This window comes from Anopheles coluzzii, chromosome 3 (assembly GCF_943734685.1).
Source record: "Anopheles coluzzii chromosome 3, AcolN3, whole genome shotgun sequence".
NCBI lineage: Eukaryota > Metazoa > Arthropoda > Insecta > Diptera > Culicidae > Anopheles > Anopheles coluzzii.
Window position 1 is genome coordinate 43,761,466 of NC_064671.1, and position 22,167 is coordinate 43,783,632.

Genomic DNA, 22,167 nt, shown 5'->3' on the forward strand with positions numbered 1-22,167 from the left:
TTCTGCGATGCGATGCGCATCATTTGGCGCAATACTAATTGTATGGTGGGATTTGTGTGTTTTTTATGCATTGAACCATCCACTCTCCCATTATCACCGGAGGCAAACAATATGACTTAGTTGAGTGAAAGGAAATATAGCTTTGAAGTTCTATGCTACTTCGCCAATGCGGGAATTCCAATGTCAATTAAATTTAACAAAATATTTGAGGGGTTTTTTTTAATGAATATCGATTGGCATCGCGACTTTTGCGGTTTGTCTACTTGCACTTATTGTTCTTATCAACAAAGCAAGATAAGCAAGAACCCCGGTATAGATAAGGGTGAGGTAAAGCGGACAGAAATAGAATCTGATCCCAAATATCTGCTCGCCTGCTCGAAGCAATCGTCACTGTGTATTGATTCATTCTGCTTTAGTACATAAAGAGCAATGTGCAATGTATGTAAGTAATAAATTTCACAAAACTCATATGCACAAACAATACACTTTTGATCAAAATTGGGCTAAATTCGCCGTAAATTAAGGGTTGGAATTTGGTCCTTCGAACCGGATTTTTGACACTATTTTCTCATGTTCTTCTTCTTTGACACAACAACCGCTGTCGGTCGGTCAAAGTACAGGCAGGCACCACTAGTGGGCTTGGCTTTCAGTGACTTTTTGATTATCTAGGATAGTCAGTCCTGCGTATAGCAGGCTTGGGACTTGAACTCATGACGGGCTAAATCGTACAAGTACTATGTACTATGAGACCGGCCCGAGTCCATATTCAAAAAAATGTATCCAACGTTCGCTATCTTGTTAACTGTTTTAAGTGAATTCAATGTTAAAATGGAAGCGTGCTTACAAGAATAGTATGCACCTAATTATCGCAACACATTCTCGACTAACAACACATCACTCGAAGAAAGGCCCATCAACAGCAAGAACAAACCATCGCAAGGAAACCTTTTTACCATACTTTCGCAACACCACACACACTTACAGCTGAATGCAGAATCAAAATCCCGGCCCACGCCCATGTCGCTTATCGCTTAGGAACCGGAGGGGTGAATGGGAAAAAGAACGAAATTCCGCCGACCTAAGGCACGGAGAGGAAATGGTGTGTTCGATTAGTAGTTAGTTCGATGCGCACGTACGACATGCTGTGTGAATGGCGTGAATCACTCTCTCCACACCAAACACAACCTGGCCACCTCCATCGCCACACAACTCGGTATCACTTTTTTCACTCGATACACACAATCTCGCGCTCCGCGCCGGATGCCATTTGTGCCACTACCATCACCACCACCAGCAGCAGCAGCACCGTGTGTTGTTAGCGATAAGAGCAGTATCCTTATCGCCACGGGGCAAGGAACGGGGAGGGGCGGGCAGACAGCGTGTGCATATGTGTCGGGTGGCGTTGGTGATACGGTTTCGCAATATGATTCCCTTCGCCCGGAAGCTTATCGAAAATCGACATCTTGCTGAGTAGTAGTAGACTCCACCAGCACCACCACCGACGGAGCCAACCCAACCAACCAACTCACGCACCCATCTCTCCGTTTTGTGCTGCACAAGTTCCTTTTAAAAAGTGGTACAGGAGCGCAGGCATGATGATAAAGCGTCTGCAGATTGTTGTTGCTTTTGTTTGTTTAAGCAAATGGCTAACTTAATTATAGCCCATCGAAACAGACAGCTGTCAATGGGGTGGTTCACTAAAATGAAAACAGCTTCCACTTTCCGACACATCGTGTCATTTACTACTACTGTCTTTACCCATAGGGTGTTAAAAACGGAAGCTTCCGGTAGATTTTGCAATCATCAGCTCTCCATAGTGTGGAGAATGTGCATCACAACGTGACAGCTTTAGCATTATGATTCATTTTAAAAGTCCCCCACATCCTAAACGCGTCGCCCGTCGTCGTCGCCGTCGTCTGTCGGAAGCGTAGCAGTGCATACAAAACAGCTCGACACAACAAACTGCACCATAACCGTTAAGAAGACGACGAACTGCACCAGTTCTGCAAACATCATCCATCCATCCAGGAGGGAAGAAGGATGCGCATATCTCGCGTCTGCCGTGTTGCACACACTCGCACGATGCTCCATCGTTCGTCCTTTTAGGTGGGTGTGTTGGGTGGGTCCTGGGAATGCTTGTATGTGTGCTGTTGCGTTTCGGGACACTCCACCCGGGTTAGGTTTATGTGTTCAGTGGCACCGCTACAGTGCCGTCTCGCGTGTATGTAGTACCTATGCCGGCCGGCAAACTGTGCCATTGACGCGGGACGGCCGCTGTACATAGCACGTCCTCCTCGGCAGACACACACACACACACACGAGCGGGCCAATTTTCCGGACTCTCCGGGAGTCTGCACCAGCGAGAGAACTCTCTCTCTCTCTCTCGGCTGCACACCATCGATGCACTCACTACTGCAATCGATTGCATTGCCCAATGCACAGCGCCGCGCGTTGTGTGAGAGACAGGGCGATGTCTGTTATTTTGTGAAAAGTAATTTTCTGGACGCCGCGCCCAGAAATTCTATCCACGCGTTGATGGGAATCCAAACCACACATTCACATTCCCAGCCGGTGGTTTATCACGCCATTCAACATCATGCTGGCTGGTAATGATGTAGCAGAGTTAAAAATAGGTGAAAGTTATTTCACTCGAAAGGGAAAAGTCATGCCTTCGTATCAGACATCAGACAGTTACCACCCACCACCGTCCGTCTGCGAGTGAGAGAGAGAGAGAGAGTGTATTAAAAAATAACACTATCGGGATGGGTTTTTGCTTTGTTTTTCTCCCGTCACTACATCCACCCACCCTCCCAACACAGGTGGTGTGTGGCCGAACGGAAATGGCCAGACGAGTGGAAACATTTGTATCCTTGCACATTCTCGTGCTTTCTTCTCGCTTTTCCTTCTGTCCTTTTGCACCACGGCTACAACAGTTGCAACGCAACAACCCGAGGCCCGGATTCCAACGACCTTTCCCAGTGTGTTTTTTTGCCTCCCTCCGGTCTTGCGTTGCTTTTGCCGTCGATGACTTTTTCGTCTGGCCGGCTCAGTCCGCCACAGAAGAAGCTTTTTCCATCCATTCTCCCAATGAAGCTTTTCTTCCTTTTTTCAGCCCAACACCTCCAACCAACAAAAGGGAGGTCATTTGAGTTCAATGGCACTTGGTGGTGATGATGATGATGATGGTGGTGTATGTTTCCCAACCGGGTAAGATGAACATTTTCCACCCAAGGAAAACTTGACTCTCGCACATTCGAATGGTATTTCTTGTGTGTCTGGAAGGACCAAAGTCTTTTGGAATGAATGTTGGGGCAAGGAAACTTTCCACAAATTTCACACCAAACGCGGACGATGATCGGAATGAGTTTTGGAGGGTTTCTCTCTCTTTTTTTTTTGCTGTATCTACTACGGTAGATGCAAATGTGATCAGAAACGAACGATGCTGCTTGTTCCCATGCTGGCTAGTTATTGGTGGTGGATGGAATGAATTGAGTTTGAAGTGTGGTTATCGTTTATGTTGTCGCGTCTGGTGAGAAAGACAATTCTGAGATGTAAGTGTCTGTTGGGTTGGGAATCGACTTGGATGAAATAGCTCCTAGGCATTCAGCAGAAATGTTGGATAGCAAAATGCTGTACTCGATTGCCTTGGTGTAACGATTTTATCGTATCAAATACATCATTTTCTAGAATCATTTTACGACGCAGATGAACAGTGCCAATCAGGTCCTTTGTGATATATTATACATTGGGTCTTTCGGGATTGTGAACCAAGTAGCGGAGTTTGGAGCAAATGTGCCACCTTAAGCATTTCATTTTATAACTCACTAAAACGTGGTCTTCAAAAGCCCTATTTGAATCTCATAACCATTTTACATCTATTTCCTCACTTATATATCAAACAGAACTATTTTTGAAGCGTTTTAAAAATATGCTTATGAAATATGGTTGCCCCAAATAGAGGAAGCTCTTTTGCCTCAAAAGTTGTAACTTTTTTGAAATTGGATTTTTCAGTGACAAAACTAAAGTATTTTTTTCAACTAACCCCACAAAAAATGTCACGATTTCTCAGCTTTACGGTGTTATAAATATTTTTTCAGTTGATTGTTCCCATGTTTTTTTCCGATGGCTTGCCCCTATGTCACACTTGCCCCAAATCCCGCTAATACAAGAAAAAGTTACAGTTTTCCAGTTACTCGGATCTTGTTTAAAGCAAAATTGAAGATACGTGGGATTCCAAATTGGATGGTTCTTGGAGCCAATTGTATTGATATGGCATATGAACTCCCAATGGTAAAATAGATTTCCAATAAAAATAAAAGCAACAAAAATAGTTCTAAATTAGTGAAATCGTTAATTGGAATCGCGTCCACTGTTTTCGGTGCTGCAAGCAAAGATACCAAAACGCAAAGCGATCATTTTAGGCGATTTTCGCCGCGGAATTTCGTTGTGACACCTTAGTCAGCGAATCGGGTCAGCATCCTCCAACTGCGTCCTATCGATTTTGTTTTGAACCAACATGATGTAAAAGCTCATGATGTGAAATTTAGTCGCGAAAACTGAGGAGGAATTGTTAAAAATCGAAGATAGAACTTAAAAATATGCCTGCACACATGACTTCGTCCACCATGGTGAATTTTTTTTAATAAATCATAGGATTTATTTTTGCAAGCATGTTTAAATAAGTACCTTTCAAAGGTTGTTTATAAAGAGCAATTATCTGTCTTAGTTTTTTTTATAGCCATCGGAATAAAATTTCATTTTTGTATGTAAACGTTACAATAAAAGTATCACTTGTTGATTTTCTGTATCAATTATTTTATAAAACTAGTCTAACGACTACCCATTAATTATCCATTTACGAACAGCATTTTGGTTCAAAATGACGATACACCTACGCAGATGTTCGAGATACACTATTTTCCGGTCTTCAATGTGAATTCATAGTTGGACAAAAACATTCTCATACTACAATTCCATTTTACGATAAAAATCCCCTTTAGAGTGCTTTCATTTTTTGTGAGTTTTATACCGATTAAAGTAAATCACATTTTTACAGCTACATCGAAAGAATGTCATTCTTTGCTTATATACAATTTGCAAATACTGTACAACATTCACTCTTCCTGCTTTTTCTCTCTCTCTCTCTCTCTCTCTCTCTCTCTCTCTTGCTACTTCATTGCTCGATTGAAAAATACACACACGGTTGTAAACATGGGATTTTCATTTCGAATGCAAATTAAACTTGTCCACCCAGGGCAGAAGCTGTTTCCCGTGGGATTTGTGCAATACACAACCGACGTGTTAAATATTCATCCAATCGTGCAAAAACGAACGAGCTCACGCAAATGTGATTAAAAAAGAGGGGATCAGGGTTTTATTTTTCACAATCTTTGAAGTAAATTTGTCTAAAAAGGCTTCTACTATACAGTGCAGTATAAACACATTGGAAATGCACCAAGTTGTTGTGGTTGTTAGTTTACTACCCACTAACTCGATTCTAGCCTTAAACCCTTTCATTATGAAAATCCACATCTGCTCCTCAGACAACCGTGGCCGTCTTGCTCTTCTTTTAGTGACTCACGTGGGTTTCCTCGCCACTGTGTAGTGAGTCATGCGGTTTTTCCTCCCATCGTCCCTCGCCGGTGGGGCACTCGTGGGTACAAACAAGCGGGGCCCAGAATCAAAACCATATGTTGCCGGTCGCAACATGTATATATTGCCGTACACGCTCGTCTGCCTAGCAGCAAAACGCGCTGCTGCCATGAAGCTGTGGCTGCCGCCTGTTTTTCCTCCTTTCCTGCGCACACAATTGCGTGAAGCTGAGGATGGCGATGACGGAGATGATGATGCTGCGCTGCTGCTGCGCAGAAAGCGCTGACGCCATCGACGTGGAGTAGAACTTACTTCCACACACTCTACCGGATCACTGCACTACACCACCCCAGGTATCGCGTGCCGGGGTTTGTGTCGTCATCGGGCAACCTCTCCCGGTGATGGTTGTCAATTTTTCCTAATGATTTTTCCACCACCGGCACCAGAGGGGGAGCGGTTTGGGTACGACCACTGCTAACGCAGCAACCGGGTTTTGCAATTTTGTCATACGCAAAGCAAGGCACTGTGTTGCCAAAGGAAACACATTTTGTTTGCATACCTAATCGTATGCACACTCCATATATATGTGTGTGTGTTTTTATGCACCCGGTTTGCTTGTGCTCTGCATCAGCCTCTGCTCTCGTTAGAGTTTGGCACGGTCGACGTCGTTTGGCGCTGTGTTTTCCGTTCTTAATGAGCTCAAAATGTGTTTTGATTTGTGGGAGAGTTTTGAATTGCAGTGCACTTTCCGCTTGTATGTTATTGCAAGTGGAAGGAAGATGCTGGCAAATCATCGCTTCCATGTGTTGGCCATATTTCAAGCTGTTGGTGTATAGCAAAGATTAAGTGTATTGGCTTGTTAAGAGGAAGGTACAGTTAAGAACTAATTCAACAAATTTAAGCTGTTTGTTTGATCGTGGGCAAACAAAGAGGCGAGTTAGAGTCGAATAATCAGTTTGGAGGTGTAGTAGGTATAAGGGTATAAAGTAAAACTACACTACATTAAACCCAAAATTAGATCTTTCAAGAACCTCAAAATTGTTTGGGAAAAAGGCCCTTTAAAGTAAATAAATCATATTTGCGATCAATTATAGCACCGACAGAAAGATGCACTCATCTGACCAAAACTTCACGATAAACCATAAAATAGCCCAAAATGTAGACAACCCTTCAATACAGGTCCGTTATCCGCCTAACTGTTTTACAACTGTTTCCCTCGATACACACTCCACTTCCAAACACCACATCCCAAAAGCTTGAACTGCAGTACATCCCAATTCAATCGCATACCCCTTCGAACCAATTTCTCCACCGAACCGAAGCTGTATATGTGTGTCTGTAAAACTCAGCCAATGCACTTCTCCCTGTGAACGCGTGTGTGCGTTCTGAATCTTCAATCCCCATCATCGCATCATCCAACACGGGCCTTTTTCGTGGGCGCGCAGAGCGATTTCGATTTCAGTTCCACTGGCTGGCGCAGCTATAAATAACACACTCACACTGGAATGGGGGGTGCCAAAGAAAAGAAGAGGGAAATGTTAAGGGGTAGCGAATGGGGGGAGGGGAGAAATTATCGCTTCCTCCGTAGGTGGGGTCTGGGTGACACAGATCGTACGGATTTGCAACCGCAACGACAAAGAACTGTGTGCAGCCTCCGATGCACTTCGGCGTAGAATGAAAATAAATGTTGCAATGTGGGAACACAGCAATGTAATTGCGCTCGGGGGTTGGTCGCAAATATGTCCCATGAAGAGTGATTTGAAGCGTGTGACTCGGAGGACAAACAGGAAGGATTTTTTGTTTCATATTTTTCAGTGACCTCAATTTCAATTTTTTTGTACTTCCCATCCTAAATCAATATTTGTCACTCCCGGGGGCGGTGGTTGGGGTTTAATAAGCGATCCCAAACGCCTTTTCTGCTAATTTGTTTTCATAGTGGAATTCAAAATTTTCAAACAATTAACAACCCCTCAATAACAACAACGTTCTTCCCTTCTTTGCCTCATTCTCGCGAAACGAAATGTCAACCGTGTAATTAAGGTCGAGCGCATTTCCACAAGAAATATTAATATTCATTTCCGATGAAGGTACACGCTGCTCCCCGCCAACCAACCCACAAGGAAACCATTTCTTGTGCGGCTTCTTTGCCATGTTGCCCCAAGTGGAATCCTCTACGAACAGCCGCACCAGAAACGGTTGACCGTTCAATTACATCGCTCCTCAATCGGGTAAGAGGGTGCTTTTGTTGTTGGTCCTTCGGTCCTCACAGCAGCCCTCTCCGCTACAATACAAATTCACTTTTCACGGCGCGTTTCGTACACGACTTTTCCATAAACAGCAACTTCCTCCTCTCTTCTTCGCTCGTGTGGCTTAGTGCGCCCCGTGGGCGTTCGAATGTCGATCGAAGCTGAAGTCGAAGTGGACCATTTTCACGACACAAAATGTTTGGCAGAGTTTTGTTTTATTCTCTCATTGCCAGCTCGCTGGTGGAGCTACATTTTATTTGAAGAAAAATTGAAAAATGCTAGCTGAGTCGTTTTCCTCCTAGTCCACCCGACCACGTTCCCCTGGGCTAGGATAGGAATTTGCGTGGAAGGCACAAAGTGTGTTGTTTGATTTGGAGGATCGCACGATGAAGCGAAAGTCGGAGGCGTAGGGAAATATTTTCCAATTTTGCTTTATGCTTTATGCGCTTGTGTACGAGAAAGGAAAGACAACATTTTGCCATTTTGATGCTTGATGCTGTGGAACACATTGGAAGCATGGTTTGAAGAAGCTCAGAATATAGCTGCAGGCATTGGCATGTTCTTATTATTTTACCTTTTCTTCTTTGGTGTGCCTCCTGCGAGCTCAAAATATTTGTACGGTGCCGCGGAAACATGAAGTTTTATTAAAAAGAGATTTTATTTAATAAAAAGAGAGATAATGATTGAATAATTGACCATGTCATTGTTTGTTAGGCTGGTAATGGCAACCAAATTCATGAACATTTGACAGAGCACAAGATATTTAAATACAGACAGTCCCCGAGATACACTATTAATGGGGATTGAAAACGGCTGCAAATTACTGCGTAGAATTTCTGCGTAAGTTGAATGTCACCGGTCTCCATTTTATCAATGATGGTCGTGCAATTTTCCTTAACTCCATAGATATTGACAAATAAATCTCTTATTTTATATCATTCAGCCCGTATATTACTATCTTAAACCATCTAGTACGAATTATAAAATTCGACCAGAAGGGAATTTATTTTGCATTTGCCAATTGATGGGTCAAATCAGTACAATTTGCTCAAAGAACTGACAAAGTCGCGTATCACCGAATCCACGTATCTCAGTGACTACCTTCTTCTATTTGGCGTAACGTCCTAGCGCACATGCCGGCCTATACCACGCTTTCGAGACTTAATTCATTACCACACTGCAGGATAAGTCAATCCTTGCTACGGGAAGACGGTCCATTCTAGGTTTGAACCCATGACGGACATGTTCTTAAGTCGTACGAGTTGACGACTGTATCACGGGACCGCCCTCAGTGACTATCTATATAGATTAATACTAAAGACTTACAAAAATCAAAACCTCAAGACTAGTATAAGAAACTAAAAACTAAGAACCTGCTAGTAAGCAAGCTTACACAATCTATTGAACAAATTGGAACATTAACCCCCCCTTAAAAACGGGATTCCGAAACTGCATTCAATGCGTTTTGTTGCTCCTCCGGACAAAACAGTTACGCGCGCACATATTGAACGCAACAATGCTCAAAAAACGGCTTTTGTGGCCTGAGACTGAGAAGTGAAGCCAAACCAACAACAAAAAATCCAACCGGTAGTACGTTCCCAAAAAAAAAATCAACAAAACGGCCAGAACAAACACCACACCGATCATAAGTGATAGCGTTCCTAAAGAACATGCGAGAACCAACCGACCGCACTCAAAGAGAGTTTTTAACCACTGCGGCTGTGTTCCGCCACTTCGAAAATCCACACCTATGCTTTTCTCTGCAAGGTGGAAGGAAGAATCCAGCTTTAATTACTTTTCTTTTCCGGTTCAATGCGGGCTAGGAGTGGATGAGCGGGGGGGATCAGGAGGGCAAGAGAGAGAGAGTGAGATGATACGGTATGGAGGAATTTTGTTCGTCGCCCCCTTGCCTATTTCCCGCTTTCCCGCTGTTAATCCAACACCCCACGAATCTTTACGATAAGTTCATTGAATTGAAGACTCCACAGGGAAAAGACTCCACGCGCGTTAACAACCGACGAGCATCATCATCATCAACAACATCATCAGCAGTATCGGTATATTTTCCTCCAGTGCGTTCTTCTTCCAAAGAGCGGTTCATAGCACCTTACCAAAGAAAACGGTGTAAAAACGCCAAAACGAGGCAAAACCTAGCCTTAGTCAACCAAACCAACGAACCAACCGATCGCGAACCAACCGAGCTCAATTACGCTGAACGATTTATAGCACTTTTTTGTTGCTGGATTGTACTTAGGAGAGGCCACACGGCGCGGGGCCAGGCCAAGTGAACTATTTCGGTTCGAAATATTTATTTATTCTACACTGTCTCTGCTGCTGCCGCTGCTCTGGTCAGTTGCTCCTGTGCTCGGTCAGTCGAATGCTCCCAGGCCAATCGAATCGAATAACGGAATGTGTATGTGTGTGTTCCGGGGTGCCACAGGCCTTTTTCGATGCCTTCCACAGCCCACAGCCTTCCTATTTAATTTTAGTTTTGCTAATTACTTATCGACGGCGGATAGGGAAAGTTCGACTGCTAGTGTACATGCTAAAACGACAACAACGACGCCGAAGATCGCAGCGGCCGGGTGCAAGACCTGTGAACCTTGTGCATGCACCAGCGAACACACCACAGCAGTAGTGAAGCGAATAGAGCGTGAATTATATGATTTCGCTATCGAAATTGATGCTGTAATATTAATGAGCGGCCACCGGGTGTGTGTGTGTGTGTGTGGGGTGTGCAGTCGTGCAGCGTTGGTGTTGGTGGTGAAATGTGGTACACTCACTGTATGCCCTCGTACTTGTTGTTAGCAGAGGGTGAGATTTTGAAGGTGGAACCATAGGTGCATCGGAAATTTGGAGCAAATTGTACATTTTTGGACCGCCTGCAAGGTCTCTCGGGTGGGAAATGGAAACTTTACAAATCTATAATTAATTCAATCGATATCGAATTTTGGTAACAAACTTTCACGTAGAGCGTCGTAGTAGTAAGTACGCCTGTGTCATCACACTCATATGTAGGTTAAGGAGTGGAAGAAAAAAAATCCGGTTCGAAGGGCCAATTTGTTGTGCTGTTTGCATATCTAGCACGTAACCCAAATATTTAATGTAACGTTTCTTTAATGTTTAAAGAACCATTTAATTATGAATGTTTAGTACATAAATATTTTAAAGAAATACATGAACTGCATTCATCTTCCAGAATTTACAGAAATAGAAACTACTAATCAATATAATTAGTTAAGAATCAATAATCACTGGTTTAGTAAAACATAATCCAGTTTAGGTTTATGCAGAGTAACTCACATTCAGGCGTATTCTATTCTGAACTCTATTCGATTCGAGTCGAGAAAATGAACTCCAACGTAAACTTTTCCGTACAAATTAGCACACAAAATTAATCAATTCTAGGTCGACACGACTCGATAATAAGAATAGAACATGCTTGATTGTCTGAGATATAATAGCACAAATCGGACATCAGAAGATACTTTAAAACAGTGATGTCATACTTATTTTGGATCGCGGGCCTGTTTACAGTTAAAAATATTCTCGCGGGCCGCAGTTGAACGGACAACTTGCTCGTATTTCAGTATCCAGTTTTCAACATATTCAAAAAATATTTTATAAAAGATAACTCAACAGTCTGAAAGGATGCAGTGGTTGTGGAGATTCCTTTTGATTATTAAAAAAAAACATCTAATGACTGGAAGGGTATGGGAATGTCCCTTCCATCATTTTTACAAATATTTAAAAGTATTAGTTTTTGGTAAATTTTTGTTTTTCAACCACTACACCATGCATTCGATTGCGAAAATCATTAAAGATTTATCATTGGACCTAAAATAAAATCTACCATTTTTGCGAAACCTCCAACAAATCCATGTCGCATGTCAAATTCTTCACCAAAAATCTTGGGTTATGTAGAATTGAGAGAACATGAAAATGAAATCATACTTAGCAAAGCAGTTAATGATATTTACTTATTCCTTCAGTGGCCATCATCGCAGCCCGAAAATTTAAAAATTCTAATGCACTACTCAAGATAAGTGTGCCAATTTTGAGACTTCCTGAACAGTTCTTTAAATCCTCGTATCAGAATATCGTCTTTGCACATCGATGACGATTCACTTTGGCTACGGAGAGTGCTAAAAACCAGACCAGCATCTAAAAACGCATGGCATAAAAATTCTATATTTGTTTGTGTGTTTGTGTTCAAAACTTAGGTCAGGCTCACGAAGTGCAAATGCAGCCTTTTTGATGACTAATAACTATGGGGCGGTTCCGTGGTGCAGTCGTGAACTCGAATGACTCAATAACTTGCCCATCATGGGTTCAAGCCTTGAATGGACCGTCCCTCCGTAGCAAGGATTGACTTGACTATCCGGCTGCGTGGTAATGAATTGAGTCTCGAAAGCCTGTATAGGCCGGGCATGTCCGCGTAGGACGTTACATCAAATAGAAAAATGATTAATAACAATAATAGCTCATAACCATAGTACTACATCAGCCAATATAGGTAAGCTGAGAGGACATTTTTTTCGAGGACATTAACACCTTCCTCTTGAGCGGATAAAAATTACCTCTACAGTTTATTTTGTCTTATAAACAATCTAATTCTGCTTCATTCAAATAACTGCCAAAGTTCTTGTCGGGTCGTATTGAAAGCTTTCGCGGGCCGTATGTTTGACATGTGATATCTTTCAAGTGTCATAGATATTTTTGTTTTACGTACTTTGTGCCTTGGGCAAGCAAATATGCCAGATTAATAAGAGTCCACATAGAACAGGATAACTAGGAAATAAGTCTCCTTTTTTGTTACTGCATTTTTAGCTGCATAACTGATAGGTTATTCTATTTTTTTTGTCATCATTGTCGCTCTTTTTCACACCTCGTACCATCCAAAACCGATTAACACTACAGAATGTGCTGAGTAGCATGTAAAGCAATGACCATCATTTCAAAATGTGTTAGCTAATCATACGATGCTGCAGTACCCTTTTTTTGAGCCATTTCTATATCCTGCTAATATTATTCATGCTCAATCGATTTATGTTCAGACGAGTGAATTGATTTTCTAGTGTCGTTGCTAACATTTCCACCCATCCGAAAGTGTCTTGCCGATTTGCTTCCATTCGATAGTAAAGATTTGCTCCCTTCTCGAGTTTATCTACGCAAGATGCCGGTTTTGAACTTCCCACCATCATGACGCATGCTCACTTTCGGCACAGCATCACAGAATCCCACAAGGGATGGATGCTGTGCGGACAGAGCACACACAAAAAAAAACTTCCTAGACGACACTGCAGCTAAACCCGCAGCATGCTAGGGCGCGTCGTTGTACCTTTTACTACCACTGCTACTACTACTGCTGTTGCTGCTGCTGAAGCGGTGGCCAACGAACCGAAACCGTAACCACGTGTTTTGAATGCCAAACACCATTTGCAAAGTAACAGCACGCCAAACCACGATAGAGCGAAAAGTCCTTCAAGAATGCTTTGCGTAGTGAGGCGTTACGCTCGATATCAAACGGAAAGTGAACGAAATGTAGGTTTCCGGAGGAATCTGTTTTTTGCTGCTTTCCCATGCGAAGTAAGCCTGATTGGGCAGCACTGGCTGTGCCTAACCTCGATTCCTTTTGTATCCCGTGTCCTCCCGTCCCATCGCTTAACATCTGGTATGTTGCGATGATTGATGGTACCACTGACTCCTTTCCGTTTGTTGATGTGACTGAAATTGTGCCTTTACGCCGAGGAATTTTCCGAACGGCGATGGCTACGGTCAGAATAGGAAGGAAATCTCGCTTATGGGCGGAAATTGGACCACTCGCGGAATGGTGCACACTAAAGTGCAGCCCTCAGGAGGTTTGTTGCAAGCGAGTAAGCAGCAAGTATGATCGATGATTTATGGTGATATGGTTGTAAGATGACGGAGATTAGGTGAATTTTTCCTTTGATATCAGCATGAGGTCAAATGTTGGAGTTTTATTAAGGATATTAGAAAAAAAGAATTCGATCTGGAGTTTCCTTCAAATTGATTTGAAGCTTGCATTAAAGCTGTAGTGTAAACAATTCCATTCTTTAATTTGTTAAATAATAATAGAATATTTACAAGGTTATTCACAGCACTTATTTTTTATATCAATTTATCCGCATATTGAAAATCATGCGCGTTTCTTGAGAGGCGAATTTACAGTTTACCATCGGCCATCAAATAAATAACATCCAAACACAATACGAAGCACAATCCATCAATGCTCTTTCGTCAACAGTACCCTAGCATACGCTAGCAGCAGCAGCAGTAGCAGCAGCACGTGTCTGGGAAATAATTAACGTCCACTTTGCGTTCGCTTTCGATTGCCTTTAAATGTGATTACCCATTAGAACCCAAGAGAGACGAAGGGAGAGACTAGTACTGCTGCTTGCAAAGCACACCGTTTACGAGCAGAAAGAAAATATCCCTTTTCTTCACTCACAGCCATCGGTGTTCTAACCGTACACACACCTCGTTAGACATTTGCTTGTGTACGGCGGCAACATTGTAACCAATAATCGGGCCACGTTTTTGCCCACTCCAATTTGCCTTATTCTAGCGGCGGCAAGCGAACGTGCCGTACCGCGCCTGGTACCTTCTACTGCGTTGCCTATGTAAACCACCGTAGACCATAGACCATCGGATTCATCTTTGGCATTTGTGTGGCGCCGGAACGTGAAAGAACGCGATGCTGTGTGTGAGATGTAGATTCTTGGGCCATTTTTTTTCTTCTATCCATTATTTGTTCGAATGTGAATATAGTGGAGGCACGTTTCATTTACTGGGGCGTGTACTGGGGGGCAAAGTAGAGGAACAACTACCAACTCTGAAGGTTGGTTACCGTAGTACTCTAGACATTGTTTTAGAGAGCTTATATTACATGAATTTGGGTTTAATTGTTATTTTATTTTCTACTGCTTTCTTTCCCCCCTTTTCACAATAGTGACCGATTCGCGAAGTTTCCCACAACAATCGTCCCAGCACACGACACCGACGACCCAGAAGAAGAAAGGTTTCTTCAAGAGCTTCTGGAAAAAGTCCCGCCACTATTCGCTCGAGAAGCAGTAAAGGTTTCGCTTTCCAGCACTTACACACACGGAACAGCGCCTTCCCAAAAACCGTGGTAGACAGAAAAAAGTCTATTCTCTGTTCTCTGTCGTGTACTGAAGTAAGAATGGAAGTTCTTTCCTAACAGACCGCGATCGATCGTGGCGTGAGTAGCAAGCGACGGAAAGGTACGTACCTTTTTACATTGACCCTTTTGGCCGGAGACACCGTCTTTACATCGTGTCACACCTTCTGTACGCGCATCGTAGCAACATCGCACTGGACAGAAACATCGGTGAAAAGAGAGCTTTTTTCTCAGTGAACAAAAACAAAAACAACATAACGCTGTGTTTCAGCGATTCCCAACAAACCCCGAACTAGAACACTAGAACAGTAAAAACCGCACAAATAAGGCAAAAGTAAATAAACTGGAATTTTGTTGAGTGAAAAGTGAAAGAAAACAGGTGCAACTAGAACCTACTCTAGTACGTATACATTTTAACAACCCAAATGAAACCTCCTGCAACCGCAGAACCTCTTCTATTCTCGCACGCGATGGCAAATATTGAATGAAGAACGTACGGGCGGAAACTGTGGGACAAAGTTTTTAAAAACATTACTTTCATGTTGTCAACTACAAGCAAACAGTAGGAACGAGACACCATCTTAAAACGTTCCATTCTTTTTGAAAATATCTTTGATAACCACCACAAACGTGTTTTCAACAGCATCCAAAAACAAGTAACATTTGTTACAAAATTCGGGATATGTTTGCATATTTTTGTTATCAACCTGCAGTTAGTACTTTTTCGCATTGAAAAAAAACGGAGAAGATAAATCTCAATTTACTATGAATTGTGTGTAGTGTTGTTGTGTGCGTTGCAAGAATGATTTAGAATAGAGGAAAATGATTGTGAAAGTTTAGATTGAAATTGGTACTAGAAAGTTTGCATAGAACAAAAGTTAGAAAGTGATAAGCAAAATGAAGAGTAAAACAAAAAAACTGTCGAATGAATGAAATTAACGACCTTTGAGAGAGGAAAGTGTAAACCAGAAAAAAAGGTAATAGGCAAACCCAATGATATTAATTAGAAGAAGAAAGGCATGGCACAAACAAGTAGATAAGATGGACAAAAACTAAAAAAGATGAAAAAGACAACAACAAAAAAGAGTATCCTTCTCTGTTTCCATCTACGGAAGAAGGCTTCATTCGGCTTCAAAGCAGTGAATGTACAAGATAAGACGTACTAAACCCAGTGAAAAGGACCCGTGCTCTCCGAAAAGTGTGTCCAGTAAAGCGATAGGTTCGTTTGTACAAGAAAAACGGTCATGTAACGACGCGGCGTGTGTATCAGTTCGGTTTTGGTTTTCTCGATCCTGTTTATCCTAAGCGATTTGTTAGATTATGCTTTCTCTTGTACAGACTGTTATGAAATATGTTATGGTAGCTTTAAGCGTTTTTTTTCTTTTGTTTTTTCTGTTTTTGTTTGTTTTTTGTATTTTCTTAGCTTTGCTGTTTCTAACTGATACATAGAGATTATTCTTCCACTGTTACTTTTTCCTTTTTTTACCATTTGGTAGATTTCGCAGTAATACAGTTATGCTTTCGTTAACCTTAACTTAATTCAATCGCCTAGAATGCGTCTTTCGAATGCGTTGCCCAAAAACTGAATCACATAATAAAAAAAAACCCCAATTTGTCTCCTCAGAAAAACAAACGAAACAAAAAGACATTTTTTATCACAGCACTATCCGGCAACGTAAATATTAAAATAAGTCTTAACAATGTCAAACTCCTCACAGTAAAAAAGTGAATGCTATTGCACACGTACATACACACTCTCACATACACAGTGTCAACAAACGTTCACAATACATACACACATGAAAACGACTTTTCAAAGAACAGCGGTACCCTTTTAGAACGACAGAAAACGTTAATAACAAAACATTTAAGAAAAACACGCTTTCAAAATAATGTCAACGTAAATGGGGGAGATAGTAAGTGCGATGCGATAAAACATAAGTAAACAACAAAAAAAAGAAATAAAGGTTAAACATAACATAATAAAGAATGTAACGAAGACAAACAGTGCGAGAACGATAATGTTAATTCAAAGCGTGAGCGCGAAATGAACCAACCTAAACCTAAGAGTCCCATCTGCTAACAAACAAACAAACAAGCAGCCTGCATAAACTGAACAAAATCATCCTCTAGCCCCCCCTTACCCGTGGATGATAGAGCTCATCCACCATCATTTCACTCCTTCCTTCCATCCTTTTAACAATCAGCATTACACGGCAGGAGAAAATGGAACACAAAACCCCTTACAAAAACCGCAAACAAACCCCTAAAAAATGTATCTCACATTTTGCTTACAATTTGTATCGAAACAGTTAGCATAAATAAAAATCACACTCTAGTACTCAGCGAGCGTTGTTGTGTTTTTAGAAGTCTTTTTTAACTTTCGGCGAATTGTCACAGTTTGTAATGGGGGAAATTATTGGTAAGTATTTCAGCTCATTCCAAATTTAGATAAAAGAAAGTGGTGAAAACATATTGAAGAAAATTGTAAATTAAAACCATCCCGTTATTGAAAAGAACGAAATAGCGCGTGGCCACGGAGCTGAAAAAATGTTGAAAATTTTTTCAACTTTGTCAAAATTGCTTGTCAACTGCAAAAATAGCTTTTCTCGTGGCCGCACCAAAAACGTACACAAGAGCGACAAAAAGCTCCAACATCTGAATATCATCGATATTTTGTTTCAGAAGCACGGAATAAGTACATAAATCAATTAGAATCATGCATTTTAGCATTATTATCATAGCAATGGGTCACAACTGCGCCAAATAGCTGTTTGTTTACGCTTTTTCACGAACGTCAAATTTTGTCAACTTTTGTCAACTTTTTTTCCTGGCTGCTCCAGGTCACAAAATTTTGACAAAAGCTCAAAAAAGTGACAAAAGCTCACATTTTGAAAAATTTGTCAGCATTTTCTCACTCCCGTGGCCTTTCGCTTAAATGTTTCGCACAAATCCGAGAGTTCTTTATTTCAGAGAGTTTTTTTTCCTTTATGTCATGTAAAGTGGAACACCCCTCATAACGAGCTTAATCCGTTCCAGTGAGTCACTCGTTATGCGGGAGGCACGTTTTCTTATGAATTGTATGAAAAGTGAAATAATTGATTGCATACGCAATTGAAAAAAATGAATGTCTTTATAATTCTTATAATTGGGAAGATATCTGTTGTTCACTTTTTCTTTGTTATTCTTATTGGTCCATTTTCTTGAAAAATTGGTCGATTGTTTTAGTTTCTTTTTATTTAGAAAACACGATTTAGATTGATTTGTGTCGGTGTGTTTCGCTATTAGATTTTTTCAGCTAGACTTTTCTTTTTATTCTAATAAGCCAATTTCATCACATTTATTAATATTACGACACTTTTCCTCCGCATAATAGTTTTATATTAAACGATGCTTAATATCGAATTATTTGTCTGAGCTATAATCAAAATTAAAGAAATGGCTAATTTTCACCGATCGTGATCTTGATTTCACACCGGCACCGAAAAACGCACCATGAACACAAATGATAATGCTTGTTATGCCAAAAAAGCTCATTATGAGGGGTTCCACTATATCTTATCATTAGAAAGAGAAGGGTGCATCATTCAACTCGGCCAAATAAATTTGCACTGCAAAGTGACCACGAATGTCACAGGGAGCAATCGATCCAGCAGGTAACATCGATCAAAATACTAACATAGTGTTGTCTCCTTCTCTACTCTACCCCGTGCTTATCGCAAAGGAGAAAGCCGGTCGGTAAAATAACAGGAGCGCATCACATTTTAGAGGACACATCATACGATCGTTATAGCGACATCTCCTTCTTTTGCATACTAATTGATCGATAGATCATCCTTTTCGCAGAAAAGATGGTTGTCCTGTTTTCTCCCCTCACTGCCGGTGCTGCTCGGATGCTGCGAAATCGCCCAATATTCAATCCAGGATGAACGGAGAGCATGTTTCTCAGCAGGTGTCACTTTACCAGCGGACCATCCTTTTTTATCTTATACGATCGATGGAATAGGATTTATCGTTGATATCTTACAAGAGAGCATCTATATCAGGAGATCCGTCATCCAAAGAGACTGGATGAGCCACTGGGTACTGAATCATGCAACACAATGGCTAGCTTAGTGCCATCCCTTTCTATAGCACACTTGGTTATTGTAATTAAAATGGCCAACTTTTGCCTGCTTATCATCTGAGAGTAATAGGTCGATTGAACAGAGTGGATTTAACTTGCCTTTAAGTGATGCTCTTTGTATTACATAGTTTAGCTCTACCGTTTTGCTTATTAATTTAGATATTGTAAAATTTAGCATAATCCCCTTTAATCGCACTTCTCGACTAAAATTTGCTGTCAATGCCATGCGTAATAACCGCTGAGTACTAATCCCATTGGAATTGCTATCAACACAAACACTCGCTTCAACAATCCCGGCAACTAATTAATCTGGGACTATGGCTGGGACAAGGTCGTCCTCAGCGTCGAAATGTAGCGCTTCACAAATAAGCTTATTCGCTACACATTACATGAGCCCAGATTAATTAGCGAGAAGATCGAGAGAGAGAGAGAGAGAGAGAGTAATTCCTTTGGGGAAAACATACATCCCCCTGGTTGAACAGCAACTTGAAATCAGAGTGCTTATGCAAAAAAATAGACAAAGCTTATTATGTTGTGATGGAATTAACCATAAAACATTTACCATTGCATTGTACAGGCGGTCCCCGAGATACACGGTACCTCTTATACAAGGACTCGGAGATTCGCGGTTTTCTAAATTTTACAGTTTATTGAGCAAATTGTATTGATTTGACACATCAATTGTCAAATCCCAAATAGTTTCCCTTTTGAGCGAATGTTTAAAACCATTTCAAATTGTTTAAAACTGTTCTATTCAATCAGATTCATATCAAATAATTAATTAGGTGGATAAAACCACCGCCTACTTGCAAAATTATACGAAAATTAGTGATATTTTTTTACCTGAAATCACGAGATCCGACTACGCGGAAATTCGAGATACGCGGTATTGTGCGGCCGTTTTCAGTCCCCATTAATCGAGTATCTCGGGGACCGCCTGTAGTGTTTTAGATAAGTTTGAAGGAGGTACTAAATAATTGTTCAAAGGAAGAAAAGCCATGTGGAATACATTTTTTTTAAATTATATTATTTTTAAACCAACAACTTCTTAGCATTATATCGAATACTATCACACACTCTAAATGGATTCTGCAAATGAGGTACAACAAAAACATCCCAACCAAATGTCCAGAAACTTAATTTCCTTCTTTTCATAATCAATATGGAATTTCTATTTTTGAGTACCAACAGCATGATTGAAGGTATTTCGATGGACACAAGCAACACAAAAAGCTGCTCCCGTGTATGCCACTGCCATCGTGAATTGATTTGTAATCAGTTGTACATCATACCTAGCAGCAGCAGCATCAGCAATCGGGTATTTCACTCACCTTTGACGCAGAGCCGCACACCGAATGTTGCTTGGTAACGATGATGATGTAGCTGCTGCTGCTGCTGTTGCTGCTGCGGCTACTACGGCCACTCCTAGCTGTACGGGATGCCGGAGAGCAGAAGAACACGCTCGCATCAATATTCCACCGAAGTTGTTTCCGGTTGGTGCAAAGGGTGTGAGTGTGTGTTGAAGGCCGGAGACTAGCCAAAAAGGCCAACGAACAACTCACCAACGTTCGACAACGAATTGGAGAGAATGAATCCCCGGGTGGCGAGGGAAACAAGCAAGATGAAGAAGTACATTTTGCACACGAACCAGGGGGTAAAGCAAAAATGACCTGGGAGGAAGACGATTCGCGAAAAGCATTCAATTGGAAAGGTAGACTTTGGAGGTGGTGGCGCTAAGTGTGTTCAGATTAGAAAAAAATGATTTGAACGGTTGTGTTATTAACCCTTTACCTAGCGACGGAAGTGGATGGGCAAAGGTACATGAGAATACTTGATGTAAAATAAAAAGGGGTATCAACGTGGTTTCTATGAATTCTATTTCTCTCAGAGAGAACTTTAACGAGGCTTGATGGGAAACTTATAATAAAAAGGAACTTGAAACGAAGAATTTCATGAGTTACTTTCATGCTACTCTCTACTTTTTATATCGGAACAACTTACCTAAGAATTAATGAATGATTAAGAAGTTTATCTTTTCGATATTCGACCCTTTCTTGTTGAAACTAACAGCTTCTCAAATCCAGATTTGATTAAATTGCTGATGTGATTCTGCTACGATGATTGAACACTACTAACGTTGCATCATCAGAAAGTTGGCAGCTTCTAGAACACGACACGTTCTGCGTTCAACAAGGCTACTATGATTCATTCGAACTGTGTAAGTTCGATAAATACATCACACGGACATCACACCCGCCCTTTAATATCAAACCGTTATGTCCTGTAAAGGTGTAAGAACATACGCAATTGACCTCCTTATCACTCCACCAACACTTTAATACTTATCGAAAAATGATAAAAACAAATTTAATTCAAATATCAATAGATATGAACGCCAGATGAACAACCGGACATGGACTAAGTCCGATAATCAGCTACGTGTACAAATACATAGATAAAGATAATCTTTCGGTACATTATAGCAAAGCGAATACGTATTTGATAAAAAAAGGATTTTTATATGAAATTAAAGAAAACCAACCAAGCTTAACTAACTACGTTCGAATGTTTTCAATGCGTTACACTTAAAAGAACCAAACAACAAATAGCCGTGATCCATTTTTTTACATTTTCTTTACTGTACTTTTCATGTTTCATTATCTTCTTTCTTGTTTGTCAGCTTTTAGTAGCATGTTCTGTGTATGTTTCTTTGTTTCTCCGTTTCGTATTAAGATGGATGATTTTTGCGATCGCATTTATGCGCCTAGCTGTGTTGTATTTTGTATGGTGTTGTATATAGGGGTTTTCTCTTGCTTTGTTTGATGTTTTGCTTCCTCCATGGCCGTGTTATCTCGCACATTACTTCCTTCTACTGAATCTCCCACGATCCTTGCCTCCACGTTTTATGCTAAACTTTACGCACGTGTCACACCCTCTTTCTCTCTCTGCTATCTTCGTTTTAGTATTTTCAACTCGACTCACTTGCTAATGGTACCGCCGCGCCGTTTCTCTCCGGGTTCTTATATTATCACTCGTTTTTT

General features: G+C 41.1%; 1 protein-coding gene across 6 annotated transcripts in view; it reads left to right on the top strand.

The window, feature by feature from the left end:
- LOC120960013 (mucin-5AC) overlaps positions 1-17,350 on the top strand; it is a 171,781-nt gene extending 154,431 nt beyond the window's left edge. For all 6 annotated transcript variants that reach the window (XM_040383868.2, XM_040383873.2, XM_040383874.2 and 3 more), the window contains one exon: positions 14,812-17,350. In XM_040383868.2, coding sequence (XP_040239802.2) covers positions 14,812-14,936 — 125 coding nt within the window. In that variant the 3' untranslated portion in view covers positions 14,937-17,350. The remainder of the gene's footprint in view (positions 1-14,811) is intronic.
- Positions 17,351-22,167: the final 4,817 nt, after the last annotated feature.